The sequence below is a fragment of the Sphaerodactylus townsendi genome, unplaced genomic scaffold, assembly GCF_021028975.2.
Source record: "Sphaerodactylus townsendi isolate TG3544 unplaced genomic scaffold, MPM_Stown_v2.3 scaffold_26, whole genome shotgun sequence".
NCBI classification, from domain to species: domain Eukaryota; kingdom Metazoa; phylum Chordata; class Lepidosauria; order Squamata; family Sphaerodactylidae; genus Sphaerodactylus; species Sphaerodactylus townsendi.
Genome location: NW_025950429.1, coordinates 73,735 through 94,096, shown reverse-complemented (window position 1 = coordinate 94,096; position 20,362 = coordinate 73,735). Strand labels below are relative to the sequence as shown.

Here is a 20,362-nt window from a genome sequence, read left to right as displayed (position 1 = left end):
TACCCGGTGTTGAAGAGACAGCTACAAACCGCTGCTACCTTAACACATGTCAGTTATGTTAGGCTAGTGGTGGCGAACCTTTGGCACTCCAGATGTTATGGACTACAATTCCCATCAGCCCCTGCCAGCACGGCCAATTGGCCATGCTGGCCAATTGGCCATGCTGGCAGGGGCTGATGGGAATTGTAGTCCATAACATCTGGAGTGCCAAAGGTTTGCCACTACGGTTTTAGGCCCTCTGACAGGCAAGAGAAAAGAAGAAAATAGAGAGCACAAATTTGGTAGCAAAGAGAAAGAAGAGCATTATTTGAACTGAGCTGGTCTCTTATTTCTGTAATAGTGTATCCACGTGTATTTGGATTTCAAGTTACACTTTATAATACTGAAGTTTCCATTGATTTCAGTGGTGTCATATCATCATACACATAATATACTAACAGTGGACAAAATTAGTCACATGTAAACATTATACATACACACATATGTGCATGTGTCTGTGTGTGTGCGTGCGCATGTATTACATACCTATTTATGTTTATATGCTTGAAAATATGTTTAAAGGAATTATTATCTAATGCCACAGAATGTTTCACATAAAAATAGTCACGCTACAATGTTTTCTCCAATGCAAGAGTAGGTTTTTTTCTCCAGGTATGCCATTAAAAAGGAGGAGAGGGATATGACATAAGATACATTTATGTCCAGTATTTTGTAGTAGGGACAATATTGGCAGCGTCTTAGATTTAGGGTATCTTTCCTTATAAATTTCATTAATTGCAAAAATTTCATAGAATTATTTCATAGAATTTTGTTGTTTGTTCTTTTCAGCACCTATGTAAAACAAATTTGCTACCTAAGAAATGTCTGTTTCTTTTCCACTGAAAAAAGGTTGAAAGATGCCTAATTTTTCGGGGGGGCGGGGGGGCTTCCGGTTTTCCAGGCCTCTCAATCTCTAGTGCTCTCGGGCTGGCCTCTCTGCCACTGTCTCTCAGCCTTGTTCATCAGACTTAAATTCTTCAGAATGGTTGATATGTTTTGCATTTCTATGCACCAGGCGGTGCCGCCATCCTTTGCGGTCCTTTCTCTCCTCCTCGCCTGCTCGAGACCTGCCCGTCCTCCAAAAGCTCCAAAGAACCTTCCCCACTTCCACAAACAGGTTTTCCTGCCTTGACACAAGAAGTCAGTCTGGCTTCGCCCGTCGGTTAATTTGAATTTACTTCTCTGTACTGACATTGTTAAGCAGATCTCATATACTTTTCCCTTCCTTCTACCTGTTGCTTTAATAAAGGTATAACCTGAGAACAAGTTCTGTGCATGGTTTTGTTTTACATAAGTGCTCGAGAAATCAATTAATTAAAAACGCATTGCCCTAGAAATGAATGTCAAAAAATGCTGACCATTTAAGAACGACAAATGCACTTCTGGTTCTCATCAGCTGCCCATTCCCGGCAGTTGCTTGACTGACGTTCGGTCCCTTCGGCAGAAGAATAGCCACACTCGCCCCGGATGACAGGGCCCGACTGGTCTTTCATTTATTAGTATTAGTATTATTATTATTATTATTAGTAGTAGTAGTAGTAGTATTAGTATAATTAATTAATTAAATTTAGTATACCCCCCTATCCCCGAAGGACTCAGGGCGGTGTACAGATAAAATATCAGCTAAAAACATACATATAATTATATAATTTAGGAATGCTTTTTAGAGTTTGTGCAGCTTGTGTTTGTCGTGCAGGTGTGGCTAGAGCTTTAAAACAATGGCTTTATCTGGATAGGCTCTTTGTCGTCTATTTATTCGTGGCTTACAACACAAAATTTAAAATGTGTTTAAAATAATAAATTGAGCAACATAAAACTAAATAAATTAGTCACCCCTCCAGAGTGGGCCATATCAGCTTCAATGTAACCTTTTAAAAAGAGCAATACATATTAAAGAACTGAATAGTACTAAAAGCAAAGCAGAATAAATGTCATTTTAAAGTCTGGCAAGAAAACAGCCCAGCTATAGGGAAAGGCTTGTTTCCCCCCTTCCGGGGGGGAAATTCTTTTTACTAGTTGCCAGGGGCAACAAGCCTTCAGGAGGCAGGAGTTCCAGATCTTTGGAGCCACAGCGGAGAAGGCTCTGCTCTACATTCCTTGCTAATATCACCCCCTGCTGCATTGGCAGGCGGAAAAGACTCATCCAAAGGTGGGATCCAGCAGGTTCTCACAGGTTCCCGAGAGTAGGTTACAAGTTATTTGTGTGTGCCAAGAGGGGGTTACTAATGGGTGATTTTGCCACGTGATTTTTGCCGTAGTTACGCCCCTCCTCCGCTCCTCAGCAGTAGCGTGCAGAACTTGAAGCAGTCTTGCAGCAGGTGCACCGGCGTGCATGGCAGCCTGCGCCTACGTGCATTTGTTTCCCGCCCAAGGACCAGCGCAGCGGCTGCGTCCTTGCCACAGCCCCGCCCAGCAATGTCCCGCCCCGGAATTGTAAAGGATTCAATGGTGTTGATGGTGAGGTAACCTTGAGTGCATTCCACAGCCCGGGCGATGGGCCAGATGCATCGGCCGGAGACTTTGCTTCTTGGCGGAGATGAAGCCTCTGTTCCCATGGGAAGCAGGAAGGGATGGGGTGACTGGTGTTATAACCTGTGCTTCTGGCGGGAGTGTCATTCCTGCCACTGCGTGTACTTGAGCTTTCTAAGATGTCTTAATAAATGGACTTTTACTCCCCAAAGCCTTTTATTTCTCCGTCTATGGAATTCCTTATTTTGTTGCAGGAAACTTAATAAATCTATATTCCTGTGCAGTGGACCTCTTTTCTTCCGATGGAGAGGTTGAATTTTTACTGCGGAAGGTGCGGTAGGCTCCCCCAAAGAGGGTCTCCGACCTTTCCCTTCTGGATCTGGAGGAACCAGCAGGAGAACGGGCTTCATTGGTGGCTCTTTCCCGTCCTCGTATCAGCACGAGTCTTCCTTTACTCCGTTAGGCGAGGGACGTGACGACGACCATGGGGACTTCCATGAGTCGCTTGGGGCGCTGTCTATGGATCGAGCGCCTGTGGATCGGATCTCTACCCGCTTTCATGTGGGGATTACAAACCTCAGATGCAACCTGTCATGGAGGGGAGACGGGCTTGACCACCTTTCATGCGGCAACTCCAGGAATCCATTGAACGCATTCCTGGACTCAGATTTTGTTGATGCTCCCGAAGAACCACCGTGGCACAGCACTGGGGCCCGCCCAAAGGACACCGGGACTAAACCTGGAATTGGGAGTGGGTATCCGTATCGCACTTCCCAATCGGACCCCCCTAATCCCGGGCCAGCGACCGCACCTGAAGTGCCTCGGGGGCCACCGGTGGCTGCGGGCGGCTACGGTGTCTCCGATACCTCGCTTCCAGACGGCGAAGAGTCCGAAGAAAGCCTGCCTTCCCAGCCGGACCGGTTTCCTCTCCCATCGAGGGGAGGACTGGGATGAGGAAGTGGGACGACCAAGCGAGAGGCCCAAGCGGCTTGGAACCGTGAACGCCAGCTATGGGAGGAGGAACGGGCACAGTTGCAACAAGAGCGCGAAAACCTGCAGAGGGACCGGGAACAGCAACGCTAAAGAAGTCCAGCTCGAGTTTGGACCGTGCCAAAGACGCAGCTCCAACGACAATATGCCCAGAATCGGTCAGTCCATGATAAAGTCCTGGAACAGTCCAGACTGGATTTACAACGGCAACGCGAAAGCGTTCAGCAGGCTCGCAGTGAGCTCACTGAAGCCCTTAAACGGGACGTAACTGGCTAAATTGGAACGAGGAAAAAGCTGCTTTGCATGCGCACCAGGATGCATTTCGACTCGCAAGGGAGAGGGATCTGGCTGCGTTGGAGAGGGAACTAAGGAGGCAGCAGACCGGGGGGCCCAAGTTGGAGTCTATGCTGTTACTGATCATGCCGGGGCCAGGGGGGCCGCGTGGGTCCTGCCACCAACGCCAGCGGCCAGCCTCATCTCGCTTCTTCCCCCATTACAACAGCTGCCTGCCCAGCCTGCTCAACCCGAATAACCACCTCCCCAGCAGGCACCAAGAGTCAGTCGAACGGGGCTACTATCGCCCCGATACCAGCCCATTTTGATGGGACCGCTTCCAAACTTCCCTACTTCATCTTGCAACTCAATGCCCACTTGGAAGACTATGATGATCTATACCGGTCTGAACGCTAAAAAATAAGGGACATCGGCTCAGTCCTGGATGGGGCAGCAGCCGACTGGTTCGTGACTGTTTTGGATTTGCAGGATGAGGACTCTCGTACAGTGCCCGCATTCCTCCAAGCTTTAGAGCGGCCAGGATCCAGGCCGAATGAAGCTATCCGCACCATCAAAACCATCCAGCAAGGCAACCGCCTACGGCAGAATTTGTCCGTGAATTTCAGGCGGCGGCTGCTCGACTTCCTCCTGAGTGGCCTGAACGCATGAAATGCGAATACTTCTCAGATGCTGTGGACAACAAACTTCGTGAAACGGTGTTGTTAATTGGGGTTCCTCGTACGATTGCGGATTGGATCCAGTTAGGTCTCAAGTGGCGCCTCGTTTGGAATACGCTTCGTCAAGGAGGTCACCACTCTAAAACCACTACTGTGTCTACCAAATCAAGCCCAGAAACCACCTCTGAACGCCGTCGCCGACTTGGGTTGTGTCTTTTACTGCGGAGGGCCAGGTCATCTAGCCGCCAACTGTCCCAAGAAGCAAAACCAACCGCTCCAGCTCAGCGCACTCCGTCATGCCAAACCACCACGCAGGGCGGGGCCGCCGCCCACTGGCTCGTGCAAAGCGGGGACCGAAGGCGAGCCATGGGAGGGGGAAGCAGCTGTTTGCCTTTCTTCAGCCCCCATGGACATGGGCCCTACTCCTGACGCGGTGAGTGAAGGCAGCGCTCCCATTACTGTTCAAGCATTCCAACACCCTCGCATTATAGCCTCGGCCCTTGTAGATTCCGGCTGCTCCCACTGCTTAATGCGACCCCAGGTGGCAGACGGAGCTAGGTCTGGACCGAATTCCCCTGGCTAAGCCCATACCATTCACCCAAATGGACGGCAGCCCCCTCGGAAACGAAGGACCGGCCCAATTCAAAACACAGCCGGTTCTCCTCCGCTCTGCCGTCCATTGGGAGAAAATTAGTTTCATTTTGGCGCCAGTGGCCAAACACTCCATAGTTTTGGGCATGCCTTGGTTATTGTTACATGAACCAAAATTCATTTGGGAAGAAAGGATCGTAGGATTCACTGACCCTTCCTGCGGTGAACACATGAATTGGGAAGAAAACCCAACGTCTCCTGACACATCCCCCTCTCTGGCTTCCTCAGTGATTGCTCCCGATTCTATTGGCATCCCACCTGCATATCAGGATCTAGCCAGAGTTTTCAGGAGCAGGAATGCGATCAGTTGCCACCCCACAGAGACACTCCGCTGGACTGTAAAATTGTCATACAAACCAGAGCAACTACCCAAGGGTAGAATCTACCGCATGAGTCCCAATGAGGAGAAGGAACTCGATGCCTTCTTAGACAAGAACCTTGCTCGCGGTTTCATACGGCGGGCTACCAAACACACGCACGCTGCTCCCGTTTTGTTTGTCAAAAAGAAAGATGGGTCTTTACGGCTTTGCACAGATTATCGAGGTCTCAATGCGGTCTCCCTGTCCAATAAATATCCTTTGCCTTTGATCAAAGACCTTTTAGATGCACTCGGCAAAGGACGCATTTTTACTAAATTGGACTTGAGAGAAGCTTACTACAGAGTCAGAATTGCTGAAGGCTATGAACACCTGACTGCGTTTAACACAAAGTTTGGACAGTTTGAATATTTAATAATGCCATTCGGGTTAAGTGGGGCCCCCCGGAGCTTTTATGGCCCTTATCAACGAAGTTCTCCATGATTTACTGTACAAAGGAGTTGTTGTATACTTAGATGACGTTTTAATTTACTCACAAACCATAGAAGAGCATGAAATGTTGGTTCGAGAGGTATTGAAACGCTTGCTTGACAACTCTCTCTTTGCCAAACTCTCCAAATGCTGTTTCCATCAGACCTCCATTGACTATTTGGGTTACTGGATCTAAAATGGATCCTGCTAAAATTGACGCAGTCCTCCAATGGCCTGCCCCCACCAACAGCAAAGAACTCCAAGCTTTCTTGGTTTTGCTAATTTCTATCGTGACTTTATACCCCAATTCGCTGAACTGACTCTCCCTCTCACAGACCTCTTACGCACTAAGGGTAAGGATCCACTGTCCGCCAAGCCCGGGGCCCCCCTTTCCTGGTCTGAGGAATGTCAAACAGCCTTTCAACTGTTAAAATCTGCTTTTACCACTGAACCTATCCTAAAAGCACCCTGACCCAGATCTCCCGTTTGTGATTCACGTGGATGCCTCGGACAAAGCACTTGGGGCAGCCCTGTTGCAGAAAAATAAAGATGGTAGACTGGTTCCGTGTGCTTATTTGTCTAAAAAGTTCTCTGGTGCCGAACTCAACTGGACTGTGGGAGACAAAGAGACTGCGGCCATCAAAGTAGCACTCTCCACTTGGCGCCACTGGCTGGAGGGGGCTAAGCATCCCTTTCAAGTTTGGTCGGATCATAAAAACCTGGCAGCTCTTTCCACCCCCCTCAAGATGTCTCAAGAAACAACTTCAAGTTGGGTATTTCTTTTCTCGTTTCTCTTTTACAGTCCATTTTTTCCCAGGGAAAACCAACAAACTGGCTGACGCGCTCTACATACCTGCCGAGGAGGGGTGGAGCTGCCTTACGTGACATTCCACGCACTGTTCTCTCCCAGTTGGGGTTGGCTGTCACCCGATCTCAAACGTCCGCTTCTCCTCCACCCTCCCAGTCTCGTCTCTCCTTTCCTGCGGGGAACTGGAGGAGGCGGGCTGCACGAGCCTCCAGCAGCCGAAGGAGACTCCCAATTGCGTTTGGAGAATGGAGTTTGGCGGAGGGGGGAATGTTGGTACGTGCCTCCCTCCGCAAGCAGGTTCTTGAGGCTTGCCACGATGCCCGCTCGGGCTGGGACATTTTGGCTTTGAAAACTCTGCATTTAGCCCGCCGGCAGTTCTGGTGGCGCGCAATGCGCAAAGACATTGAGGCATACATTAAAGGCTGCTCGGTTTGTGCAGAAGCTAAGACCATTCCGGGAAAGCCCCATGGACTGTTGAAACCTCTCCCGGTAGCCTCCCGCCCTTGGGAGGTCATCTCTATGGACTTTATTACAGACTTGCCCGAAAGTCATGGCAACACAGTTTTATGGGTGGTGGTGGACTTATTCTCGAAGCAAGCCCATTTTATTCCATGTGCTTCCATTCCCTCCGCTCCTAAGTTGGCACGGCTGTTTATTCAACATGTTTACCGTCTCCATTCCGCAGGTCTCCGACCGCAGCCCCCAATTCATCTCAAAGTTCTGGAAAGCTTTTGGGGTTGTTACGTCGCCGTCACCCCTACCACGTTCAAAGTGACGGCGTAGACGGAGAGAACGAACAGAACCCTAGAGCAGTATTTACGTTGTTACACCAACTACCACCAAGACAATTGGTGCGAGCTTATTCCGTTTGCGGAGTACGCCTATAACAATGCGGTTCATAGTAGTACAAAGAAAACCCCCTTTGAAGTTGTGTCTGGTCGCCCCTTCCCGCCGTTGCTACAACTACCCGCAGCTGCTTTGGACCCCCCAGAATTTCAACAATGGATTTCATCCCTAGCCTAGGGATGGAAGTCGGTCCAGACCGCCTTACAGCAAGCAAAGGACTCCCAAAACTGCAAGCGGATAAACACCGCTCGGATTTTCCTCTGCGTGTGGGCTCCTGGGTGTATTTATCTACAAAAAATCTCAGAGACGTGCATAGATATTCCAAACTTGGCAAGAGATTTGTGGGACCTTTTCAGATTACTAAAGTGATTAATGATGTCACTGCCCGCTTAGATTTGCCTAACTCTCTTAGTAACATCCATCCTGTCTTCCATTCCAGCTTGCTCAAGGAGGCTCCCGCTTCCGATGCCTGGCACGACCCACCGGAGAGGCTCCCCACCGACTATTATTGATGGCCACAAACACTACGAGATTGACGCTATCCTGGACTCTCGCCCTAATCGCAAACGCTTGCAATATTTAGTTTCTTGGGTGGGATATTCCTCTGGGTATAATCAATGGGTTTATTCCGAAAACATTGAAGCCCCCCACCCTTATTGCTGCTTTCCACCGCGCCTTTCCGCACAAACCGGGGGGGAAGGGGTCTTTTTTAGGGGAGGCAGAGTGTAAAGGATTCAATGGTGTTGATGGTGAGGTAACCTTGAGTGCATTCCACAGCCCGGGCGATGGGCCAGATGCATCGGCGGAGACTTTATCTTTGCGCGGGAGATGAAGCCTCTGTTCCCATGGGAAGCAGGAAGGGGGGATGGGGTGACTGGTATTATAACCTGTGCTTCTGGCGGGAAGTGTCATTCCTGCCACTGCGTGTACTTGAGCTTTCTAAGATGTCTTAATAAATGGACTTTTACTCCCAAAGCCTTTTATTTCTGCGTCTATGGAATTCCTTACAGGAATACCCGGCCACGCCCCCGTCATGCCCCGCCCAGCCCCATTGGCGCTACACCACAGTTTGAATCCCACCACTATGGGAACCTGTTACTAAAATTTTTGGATCCCACCACTGGACTCATCCCCAAATAAGTCAAGGCTTGGGGAGCTTCACATGGCTGCAGGGGGTTCTTCAAGGCCATTTAGATCTTGAAAGGTCACTACAGTGACGTAGCAGCAGTGGCGTAGGAGGTTAAGAGCTCGTGTATCTAATCTAGAGGAACCGGGTTTGATTCCCAGCTCTGCCGCCTGAGCTGTGGAGGCTTATCTGGGGAATTCAGATTAGCCTGTGCACTCCCACACACGCCAGCTGGGTGACCTTGGGCTAGTCACAGCTTCTCAGAGCTCTCTCAGCCCCACCTACCTCACAGGGTGTTTGTTGTGAGGGCGGAAGGGCAAGGAGATTGTAAGCCCCTTTGAGTCTCCTACAGGAGAGAAAGGGGGGATATAAATCCAAACTCCTCCTCCTCCTCCTCCTCCTCCTCCTCCTCCTCCTCTTCTTCTTCTTCTTCTTCTTCTTCTTCTTCTTCTTCTTCTTCTTCTTCTTCTTCTTCTTCTTCTTCTTCTTCTTCTACCAGCATTTTGAATTGTTCCTAGAAACCAACTGGGAGACCTTGTAATTGCTGTAATGTGGGGAAGAGATGGCCCCTGTGGTGAGTCCCAGTGAATACTGTGACTGCCACATTCTGCACATTCAGCTGTACTTTTCTGGCTATCTTCAGTCCGATTGACTTGAGGCTACCAAGGCGTGAGTGATGAAGGCCAAGTCTGCTGTTTCCAGGTACATTTGCCAAAGTAAACGAGACAAAGGTGGAAAAAGCCATCTCTGCTCAACTCTGCTACTTGTTTCTCAAGCAGGACCCCCAGGGGAAGGGCTGCTCCTCTGCTTCTGGTGGGGTTTTGCCCCCACAAATATCACTTCTGCGTGCTTTGGATTAAACCTCCGTTCATTTGGGGGCAGAGCCAACCCTTCACTGACTCCAGGCAGTGGTTTTCTTTGTTGGATTCAGATTGAAAGAAGAGGAAGTGTGTGTCCATAGCATATGGATGGCATTCTCTGCAAATCTTGTGGTGACTTTTCCAGGAGTATCATATAGATGGAGCTGAAATGAGATGCTGCAGTCAAAGGCCAAGGAGGCAATCATCCCTCAACAATAACTTCTCTGATCTGTGAACCAGATAGGACTGGATTTATTCCAAAAATAGCTTCTTGCAAGCCTGTTCCAGTCAGTCATCTCTGACGAATAATATGATTAATAACGAAGGGGTACAGAGACATTACCTGGGACACACACACCCTCTCTGTGGCCTAGTGAAGATCATTTGATTGACCAGAGCAGCTTCAGGTCTAAAACTAGGGCCCCTTCCGCACACGCAGAATAATGTGTTTTCAAACCACTTTCAAACCACTTTGCAAGTGGATTTTGCTATTCTGCACAGCTTCAAAGAGCATTGAAAGCAGTATGAAAGTGCATTATTCTGCATGTGCGGAAGGAGCCTAGGAGAGAATCCAGGCTGGAAGGGATCCAGGAATGCCATGAACTTTGCAAAAGCCAGGATAAATGGATAAATGTACTGTGCTTGGTGGCTACATTTGATGTTCACCCTTCCATTGATCAGCTCGAACAGCTGCCATGCACTTTGCATCTGCACCTGTAGGTGTGTTCATGGGGTTTCACTTCTTTGCCCTGCGGGGACTTTTGCATTTGCATAGTAAGTGAGAGAATTCTACCCAGGGTCAGAAGTGGACAAACAGGTGGTTAAATGATGTAAGGGAGGAACTACACATCCCATGAAGCTGTGCACAAGTGTAAAAGAGTGTTGATAATATGCACCTGAACATCAAATGCTAAGATGGTCAAAAACAGGCAGTGTTTATAATTGATTCTTTTGCTCAGTGTTACCACAAGTCTTGTGGGGGGTGGGGGTGGGGGCGGTTGGGACTTCTCTGGGGTTTTTGAGAACATGCGTGTGTTAAATACGGCCAGCTTCACTGGACTGGGCTGTTTGAATACCTCAAAAGCATCCCAGGAAATAGTGTTGATATTTTTGTTAACAGGCAAACTGATCATCAAGAAAAAAAAATGGTGTCCCTGTTCATATCCCTCCCTCGTGTCATCCAGAAAATGCCAGACTTGCATCACTACATACTATCTTGAGTATCTTACCCAGGAAAAGTATAGTTGACCCTGGGTGGAAAGTGCTGTCAAGTCACCCTAACTAATGGGTGATTTCTGCACAGCTCACTAATAATGTGTGTAACACGTTAATAGTGAACCCGATTTCCCCTGTTTGCCTTCACACTGGAGATTTCACCCCACCAGGAAGTGACTGCAGACAGTCCAGGGAACTGGGGTTCCTTTGGTTTCTCCCCAAAGATTGCTAGTTTAGCGATGTTTGTAAAATCCAGGTTGAGGAAAATATAACAGGCCGAGCCCATTTGGGGGAAGAGCCCTGTGTGATGTTCTTCCTGAAAACAGGATAAATAGCAGCCTCATATTTGGACTGCGGGAACCACTACAGTGACCCCCACAGGGTTTTCAAGGCAAGAGGCAAACAGCAGAGGGTATCGGTTGCCTGCCTCTGTGTAGCCATTCTGGATTTCCTTGGTGGTCTCCCATCTGAATCTCCCATCCCACCGGGGCTGGCCCTCTTAGCTTTTGACTTCTGACAAGATCAGGCTAGGATGGGCCATCGAGGTCAGCAGAGTGGAACCCTGGGTGAAAAGTATTCAAATCCTGCAAGGGATCTGGGGAGGGGGAGATGAATAATAGCCTCCTTTCAAGCTCCCTCCTGATAGGAGACCTTTTTTTGGTGCACTCTGGTCACTGACCTGACCCTTTTTTGGCAGCTTATTATAGCCATGAAGGCAAAGGGTCAAATATCAGGAAAACTCTTCAGCAGCCATACTTAGTGTGAAGTTTGCCTCCAAGTGAATTCTACCAATTTTATCAGCAGAGCATCTTGCAATATTGTTACATCACACCATTCAGGGTCGAAGTCCTGTTGGCCATCTGAAGGCAAAAGGCCCTGAACCACTCGAAACAGCAGTGCAGCTCATGTTTTTGTGGGCACCATGCCACCAGAAAAACAAGCGCTTCTGCCGCAATCACCGCCCTGCGGCAGGCTTGATGATGAGAACTTTGACCTGTTCAGCTTCTCAGGTTCCTGTCTGTCCAGCACAGCTCCTTTCCATGAAGTCTGTGTGAATTTTTCCCCCCAGGCAAATGAACAATTTTACCAAAGCTGAACTGTAAACAGTCTGTTGCTGAAAGCTTCTCTCTCAGAATGTTCATGAATATTCTACGACAACAACGTTCCGTCAACCGGGGTCAAAGGCTTCCGTTCCACAGCCATTGCGGAATGTAAATAATCAATGCTATTCAATCTTTTTATCAATGACTTGATGGAATAGAAGTCATGCTAATTAGATTTGCAGATGACACCAAAATAGGAGGACAGAGTCAGAATTCAAAATGACCTGGACAGATTACAGAGCTGGGCCAAAACTAACAAAATGGATTTCAACAGGGATAAATGTAAGATACTCCACTTAGGCAGAAAAAATGAAGTGCGCAGATATGGGATGGGTGACACCTGGCTTGAGAACACTACATGCGAAAGGGATGTGAAACTGAACATGAGTCAGCAGTGTGATGTGGCAGCCAAGAAAGCCAATGCAATTTTGGGCTGTATCAATAGGAGTATAGTGTCAAGATCGAGGGATGAAATTATACCTCTTTATTCTGCATTGGTTAGATCTCACTTGGAATATTGTGTACAGTTCTAGGCACCACAATTCAAGAAGGATTAACAAACTGGAATGGGTCCAGAGGAGGGCAACCAAAATGGCAAAAGGCCTGGTATCCATGCCCTTTGAGGAGAGACTTAGGGAGCTATGTTTGTTTAGTTTGGTGAAGAGAAGGTTAAGAGGTGACATAATAGCCGTGTTTAGGTATTTGAAGGGATGTCATGTTGGTGAGGGAGCAAGCTTGTTTTCTGCTGCTCCAAAAACTAGGACCAGGAGTAATGGGTTCAAGTTGAAGGGAAAGAGGTTCCACCTAAACATTAGGAAGAATTTCCTGACCGTCAGGGCTGTTGGACAGTGGAATGCTCTCCCTTGGAGTGTGGTGGAGTCTCCCTCTTTGGAGGTTTTTAAAGAAAGCCTGTATGGCCATCTGTCAGGAGTGCTTTGATTGTGTGTTCCTGCACTGCCTTAATGGCCCTTGGGGTCTCTTCCAACTCTATGATTCTATGACATTTTTAGTAGAAGTGGTGTCTTTAGTGTGGAAGAATCAAAAAATGAGATTTCCTGAATTCTGGAGCCTCGTTGTGTCCTGTACTCTGAATGGCCCAGGGCAGTCCAATCTCATCAGATCTTGGACATTATGCGGGTTCAGCCCTGATCCGTATTTGGATGGGAGACCACCAAGAAAGTCCAGGGCTGCTACACAGAGGCCGGCAATGGCAAAGCACCTCTGAATGTCTCTGGCCTTGGGAACCCTGCATGGTAGCTGTAAATTGGCTCCAAATTGGTGGCCCTTGACATCACCCCCGTTGCTTGGAGGGTCGGAAGAGCCTCAGCAGTTGTCCTGGCTCTGACAGCCAGAGCTGATTCATTTGCTGTCCACCTTTCTTACCGAGACTCATAGTGGATTATGCAGTGTATGTGGAAAACAGTCCATATGTAAGTAAGTCATTTTATTTACAGTCAGCGACCAGTAGTACAAGATCAGGGTACATCAGTTTCAAGGTACCGTTACCATAGTATATATATAGACAAAAGAATACTAGAAGCACTATTTAAATGTTGCATAATCTATAATAAGAGTACTAAAAGCGCTATACAAAATATTACATAGTCTATGGTATTTACAAGGGGGAATATTTGCGACACTAATATAATTATTATTGCACTTATACACAGTCGGTGACTGTTTACTAAAAGCGAAAAAGCAAGTAGTAGGTAAAATACATTTGATTATGACAAAAGATTAAAAAGTTATTATAACTACACTTGTAAAGTGCCTGTGCAGTCTTGCTAAAACCTATAGTGACATTACTAAAAAAAACTCCGTCAGTCTTTCCCTCCCTTAACTATTCAGCCGGCAGATGTCTCTTATTGTGTTTGCAGATTAAAGAACAAAATGGGCCATTGCCCGTGTAATTTTCTGGTCCCTACCTGTCAATATGTAGGCCAGTACATCTTTGTAGTTTAGGCCTATTAGACCTGTCATGGCTGGGCTGAGGATTTCCTTTCGGGGCTTTTCAAAAGTGGGACATCTAAATAACATGTGTTCTAATGTATCTATTTTGCCTAGAGGGCAGGGGCAGAGCCTCTTTTCATAAGGGATTTTCTTGTATTTCCCCTCTAACAGCGAGGAGGGAAGAGAATTACATTTGGCCAATGAGAAAGCTCTTCTTGTGTTACTGTTTTCAAGGAAAAACAGATATGGTGCTGTAGTTACTTGCCATCTTAGGTGTTCCGGTGCAATGTACTTAGGTGTCTTTAGGAGATCTGTTTGTCTCTCAATATCAAAAATTCTCTGCTTGACCTGTATACGGGCCCCATCAGCTCCCATGGCTATTAGAGCTTGTATGGAGAGTCCCATCTGATGTATGGTGGTTTGGACTTTCTTATGCCAGCTGGACTGAAAATTATCCTGAAGGACCAATGGGAGAAGGCCTTGTGGGTTATGAATGCAGCCAAGCCATTTTTTGATTGATGATATGCTGATTAGGGCTTCAACTTTTAACATCCCGATTTCAAGCCTAATCCATGAGTTGGAAACATTTTTTGGAACCTGAACTAATGATCTTACAAACTTGGATTGCACTCTTTCTAATGGAGCGAATGAGGAGGAGGAAGATCCTAGAAAGGGTCCATAGGTTAGTTGTGGAATTGTTTTTACTTTAAACAGTTTCAGGGCTGCTGGAACATAGGAACCTCCTCTTGTGTGATAGAATTTTAGGATACTATTTGCTGACCTCTCACTGACATTTGCCATTTGAGTATGATGGGCAAATTTGGAGCCCGAAGCCTGAAGGACCACCCCTAGATATTTGAATTTGCGGACCTGTTCGATCTGTATGAAATGAAATGAAATCTTTAATGGCATTCCGATAGCAGCAATAATATGTGCTTTTAAAAATACAAATGTATTTAAAAAACATATAACAAAATAGGGATCTATATTTTAAAAATCCTCTAAAATGATGATTTAAAAACTGAATAAAATGTTTCAGAAATTACATTAAGAGCGCCTCACAATTACAGTAAAATCCATATGTAGAGACTTCAAATAAGCACATAAGAACATAAGAACATAAGAACAAGCCAGCTGGATCAGACCAGAGTCCATCTAGTCCAGCTCTCTGCTACTCGTAGTGGCCCACCAGGTGCCTTTGGGAACTCACATGCAGGATGTGAAAGCAATGGCCTTCTGCGGCTGTTGCTCCCGAGCACCTGGACTGTTAAGGCATTTGCAATCTCAGATCAAAGAGGATCAAGATTGGTAGCCATAAATTGACTTCTCCTCCATAAATCTGTCCAAGCCCCTTTTAAAGCTATCCAGGCTAGTGGCCATCACCACCTCCTGTGGCAGCATATTCCAAACACCAATCACACGTTGCGTGAAGAAGTGTTTCCTTTTATTAGTCCTAATTCTTCCCCCCAGCATTTTCAAAGTATGCCCCCCTGGTTCCAGTATTGTGAGAAAAAGAGAAAAATTTCTCTCTGTCAACATTTTCTACCCCATGCATAATTTTATAGACTTCAATCATATCCCCCCTCAGCCGTCTCCTCTCCAAACTAAAGAGTCCCACAGTGTAGGTTGATACAGTCAACATGAGGAGACATCTAGTAAGCAGCATACCACAGCTTGGGTTGCCAACATCTGGACGAGGACACCATATTAGGCATGATACAGAATGTGAATATAATAAAGGAGAGTGATACTTCAGGAGCAGAAAACAATGAAAAATCCCCAAGAGACTGCATGTCTGGGATCTAGCCTGTGATCTGGTGTGCTGGCAGCAGCATCTGGATCTAAAGCTTCAGGGGCAGGTCTTTCAAATGAAGCCCCGTGATCCAGGTAGTCTGGGTCTGGATGGGTGCTGCTGAGCCTCCGGGTCTTACCCTGGGTGGGTCCTGCCTCTTCCTGGTCGTCCTCTGAGCCGCCTGTTCCTGAGCCTGTCACAGGAGGGGTCACACAGCAACTAAGCAGGATTTGGTATTCCCTAACTGCCCCATACAACAACAAAACGTGTCATTGCAGATGTCGGCACCCTGGGAATCTGAGCTGTCATCACCTGGATTCTTAGAAGTCAGACAACAGGGGGAATGCTCTCCATCTGTGCCCTGTCCCATCATTAGCAAAAACAGGAACATGCAGAATAATTGTAAATCAAAGGATTTTGCCTTAAAAACACAGAATCTAGATTAGCTTGGTGAATGTTTAACTATTTTCAAAATCTATGTGATCCTTGGTGTATGAATAACAATGTTTCTGCAGCTTTTTAATGTTAAACAATGTTTAAATATTTAAACTAGCACTAGCAGGGCCCGGCCACGTGTTGCTGTGGCTTATTGTGGTGAAATGGAAAAGGAACAGTAGTAGCAAATCAATTGCAGAGGCCAGCAGTACGTGCTCATGCAAACACGCAGCCTGATACTGTGCGATGTCATTGATGTGTGTGCCCGCATTCCTTGGGAGGGGAATGGAAAGGCACCCCTCCCACACATCTAGGCTGGCTGGTCATGATCCTTTACCTGGGAGTAAGTTTGGTTGGTGGCAATGGGTGTCGCTTCTGAGGAAACCCTCTGAGGGGCGCGACGCAGCTATTCAAAGTATGTCATGGTTTCTGTACCGAGCTTACTCCTGAGTAATGTGTGCCCTCCCTCCCGTCCCTTGCATGTCGCCCCTCACTCTCTTCTCTCCATCACTTCTCTTCCCTTGCATGCCACCCCTCCCCCTCCTTCCCTTCCCTTTTCCTGCGCTAGGGTGGGTGGGTCATATCAAGATGCTGGGCCCCCTGCCTCCCCTCCCTTGCATGCCACCCCTCACTGTCTCCCCTCTCTCACTTCTCTTCCCTTGCATGCCTCCCACTCCGTCCCTTTCCTCTCCCTCCCTCTCTTCCCTTGCATGCCACCCCTCCCCCTCCCTCCCTTCCCTCTCCCTCGTGTGTGTATGTGTGTGTATGTGTTTCACTTCCACTCGAGTTACTGCCTATGTACTGTTTCCACTGCTCATATTTGGCCATCTGAGTGAACATTCTAAGCAGCACGAACATTCTAAGGGTGACAGTTACACACAGGCAGCTGCATGTCCTTCACCAGGGAGCGCCAGGAAAAAGGTGTTTTATCTGGGCCAAGTGTGAAATTTCTGGTATGTGAACATCTAAAAACACTCTCACCTGGCTGACTATAGTGGCTGGGAATTTTCAGAGGAATTGGCCCAGCAGTTACTGAGGTATACTATCACTAACAAAAACACTGTTAGCTTTTTATATATGTAGAAGAAGATGGTGTGGTGATTAAGAGTGATTAAGATTCCCCACTCCTCCATATGAGTGGTAGACTCTAATTTGATGAACTGGGTTTTTTTTCTTGACTTCTATGGAGGAAGCCTGCTGGTGATTTTGGGCCAATCACAGTTCTCTCAGCCCACCTGCCTCACAAGGTGACTGTTGTGTGTGGGGGCAGGGCGGGAGGGAGATTGCGATTGTAAGCCGCTTTGAGACTCCCTAAAGGTGGAAAAAAGCAGGGTGTAAGAAGCAACTCTCCTTCCTCTTGGCTCAGAGTGTTTCCAGCAACACAAGGACTATTGTTGTCTACTCATGATTGGCTCTCTCTCTCTCTCTTTTTAAAGGTAAACAGAAATACCTCTGTGCGAGCCGAAATGACTGCACCATTGATAAGTTCAGAAGAAAAAACTGCCCTTCCTGCCGCCTCCGAAAATGCTACGAAGCAGGGATGACCCTTGGAGGTAATGACAGCTGCACTCCGCAACCTTTGCTTTTCTTTCAGTGCTGCTTGTTGGGAGGCAGGCAGATTGACCCTGTCAGAGCTGATGCCCCAGTGCGCTCTGCCCTCTGTGGTCCTTGTCTGTTTTTTGCAGGCCGCCAGTCCTCATGGAGTCAGTCAGCAGGTCAGACACCCAAGATCAAAAAATCTAATCCAAAATGCCCTAATCGATTAACCCATTTGGCAGCAAAATGTCTGCTCTTGATCCGGGCAACTGTAATTGGACCATAAGCAAAGAACAGTTGGGGTAAACGGAGCTCTCGGAAGGGATGGTGTGTATGAAATCAGAGAAAGACAAGTGGGGGCCCACCACAGAGTGCTCTGGAGCATTTCCACCCCCCTCCCCGAGGCCCTTCGCAGCAATCCTGTGGCTGCAAAGGACCCAGATAATTACCGTCCAGTCAGCCTGACATCAATACCAGGGAAGATTCTGGAGCAGATCATTAAACAAACAATCTGTAAGTACTTAAAGAGGAATGCCATAATCACTAAAAGTCATCATGGGTTTCTGAAAAGCAAGTCATGCCAGAGTAATCTTATCTCTTTTTTTGTTAGAGTGACAAACTTGGTAGATGAAGGGAATGCTGTTGACGTAGCCTACCTTGACTTTAGTAAAGCTTTTGACAAGGTGCCCCATAATATTCTTGCAAGCAAGCTAGTGAAATGTGGACTAGACAATGCTACTATTGGATGGATTTGTAATTGGTTGACTGACCGAACTCAAAGGGTGCTCATCTATGTTGACAGAGAAAATGTTGACAGAGAAAATTTTTTCTCTCTTTCTCACAATACTAGAACCAGGGGGCATCCATTGAAAATGCTGGGGGGAAGAATTAGGACTAATAAAAGGAAACACTTCTTCACGCAACGTGTGATTGGTGTTTGGAATATGCTGCCACAGGAGGTGGTGATGGCCACTAACCTGGATAGCTTTAAAAGGGGCTTGGACAGATTTATGGAGGAGAAGTTGTTTTATGGCTACCAATCTTGATCCTCCTTGATCTGAGATTGCAAATGCCTCAACAGACCAGGTGATGGCCGCAGAAGGCCATTGCGTTCACATCCTACATGTGAGCTCCCCAAAGGCACCTGGTGGGCCACTGCGAGTAGCAGAGAGCTGGACTAGATGGACTTTGGTCTGATCCAGCTGGCTTGTTCTTATGTTCTTATGTTCTTATGGCCTGTCTTCATCCTGGAAAGAAGTGACTAGTGGGGTGCCACAGGGTTCTGTCCTGGGCCCAGTGCTATTCAATATTTTTATTAATGACTTGGATGATGAAATAGAGGGCATGCTAATCAAATTGGTAGACGACACCAAATTAGGAAGGGTAGCTAATACCCCAGAGGACAGAGTCAGAATTCAAAATGGTCTGGACAGATTAGAAAGCTAGGCCAAAACAAACAAAATGAATTTCAACAGAGATAAATGTAAGATACTCCACTTAGGCAGAAAGAAATGTAAGATACTCCACTTAGGTTCGGCACAGATATAGGATGGGTGACACCTGCCTTGACAACACTACATGCGAAAGGGATCTGAGAGTCTTAGTAGACCACAAACTGAACATGAGTCAGCAGTGTGATGCAGCAGCCAAGAAAGATTTTGGGCTGTATCAATAGTACAGTGTCTAGATGGAGGGATGAAATTATACCTCTTTATTCTGCATTGGTTAGATCTCACTTTGAATATTGTGTACAGTTCTAGGCACCACAATTCAAGAAAGATTAACAAACTGGAATTGGTCCAGAGGAGGGCAACCAAAATGGCAAAAGGCCTGGTATCCATGCCCTTTGAGGAGAGACTTAGGGAGCTATGTTTGGCCATTTCCGCACGGAGGCGGAAATGGCTAGGTCGGCGCATTTCGCGCCGACCCAACGATGCTGGACGGTCCTGGAAACAGCCGGGCAGCCGGCGCCACAGAGCGCTGGCGCACGGCCAACCCAGCATGTCCCTGGGCCTCCGGCGCGTCGCCGAGGCCTGGGGACACGCCCCCCTGGCCCTGTGCGCCTGCTCCAGCAACGCAGGGCAGGGGGGTGTCTCCCCAGGCCTCGGCAATGCGCCGGAGGCCCGGGGACAAGGTAAGTGCCGGGTGGGGGAGGCGTCGTGAAGCTGCGCCTCCTGTGCGAATGGCAGCCTGGAGATGGCGTTTTTGCCGTCTCCAGGCCGCCATTAATTGCCATTAATTGCCCGTGCGGAAACGGCCTCTGTTTAGTTTGGTGAAGAGAAGGTTAAGAGGTGACATAATAGCCGTGTTTAGGTATTTGAAGGGATGTCATGTTGGTGAGGGAGCAAGCTTGTTTTCTGCTGCTCCAGAGTCTAGGACCAGGAGTAATGGGTTCAAGTTGAACAGGTTCCACCTAAACATCAGGAAAAAACTTCCTGACCATCAGGGCTGTTCGACAGTGGAATGCACTGCCTCAGGGTGTGGTGGAGTCTTCTTCTCTGGAGGTTTTAAAGAGAGGCTGGATGGCCATCTGTCAGGAGTGCTTTGATTGTGTGTTCCTGCACTGCAGGGGGTTGGACTTGATGGCCCTTGGGGTCTCTTCCAACTCTATGATTCTGTTCTATGATACTATGCCCAACGTCATTTTCTATTATTCTGTTCAGCTCAAGAACATCAGCTGTGCAGTCCCAGCAGTTATTGCTCTCTCATTCAGGAGGGTGGCTACAAAGGTCAGAACTGCAGGGAATTCTGGGAGTTCAGCCCCCTCCCCACTCTGTTTGTGCCCATTCCCAGCCATCACCACT

At 47.6% G+C, this 20,362-nt stretch overlaps 1 protein-coding gene across 1 annotated transcript in view; it reads left to right on the top strand.

The window, feature by feature from the left end:
* Positions 1 to 20,362, top strand: part of AR (androgen receptor) — a 234,500-nt gene that overhangs the window by 153,371 nt on the left and 60,767 nt on the right. The window contains exon 3 of the mRNA XM_048482896.1: positions 17,459 to 17,575. Within this exon, the coding sequence (XP_048338853.1) occupies positions 17,459 to 17,575 (117 nt within the window). The remainder of the gene's footprint in view (positions 1 to 17,458; positions 17,576 to 20,362) is intronic.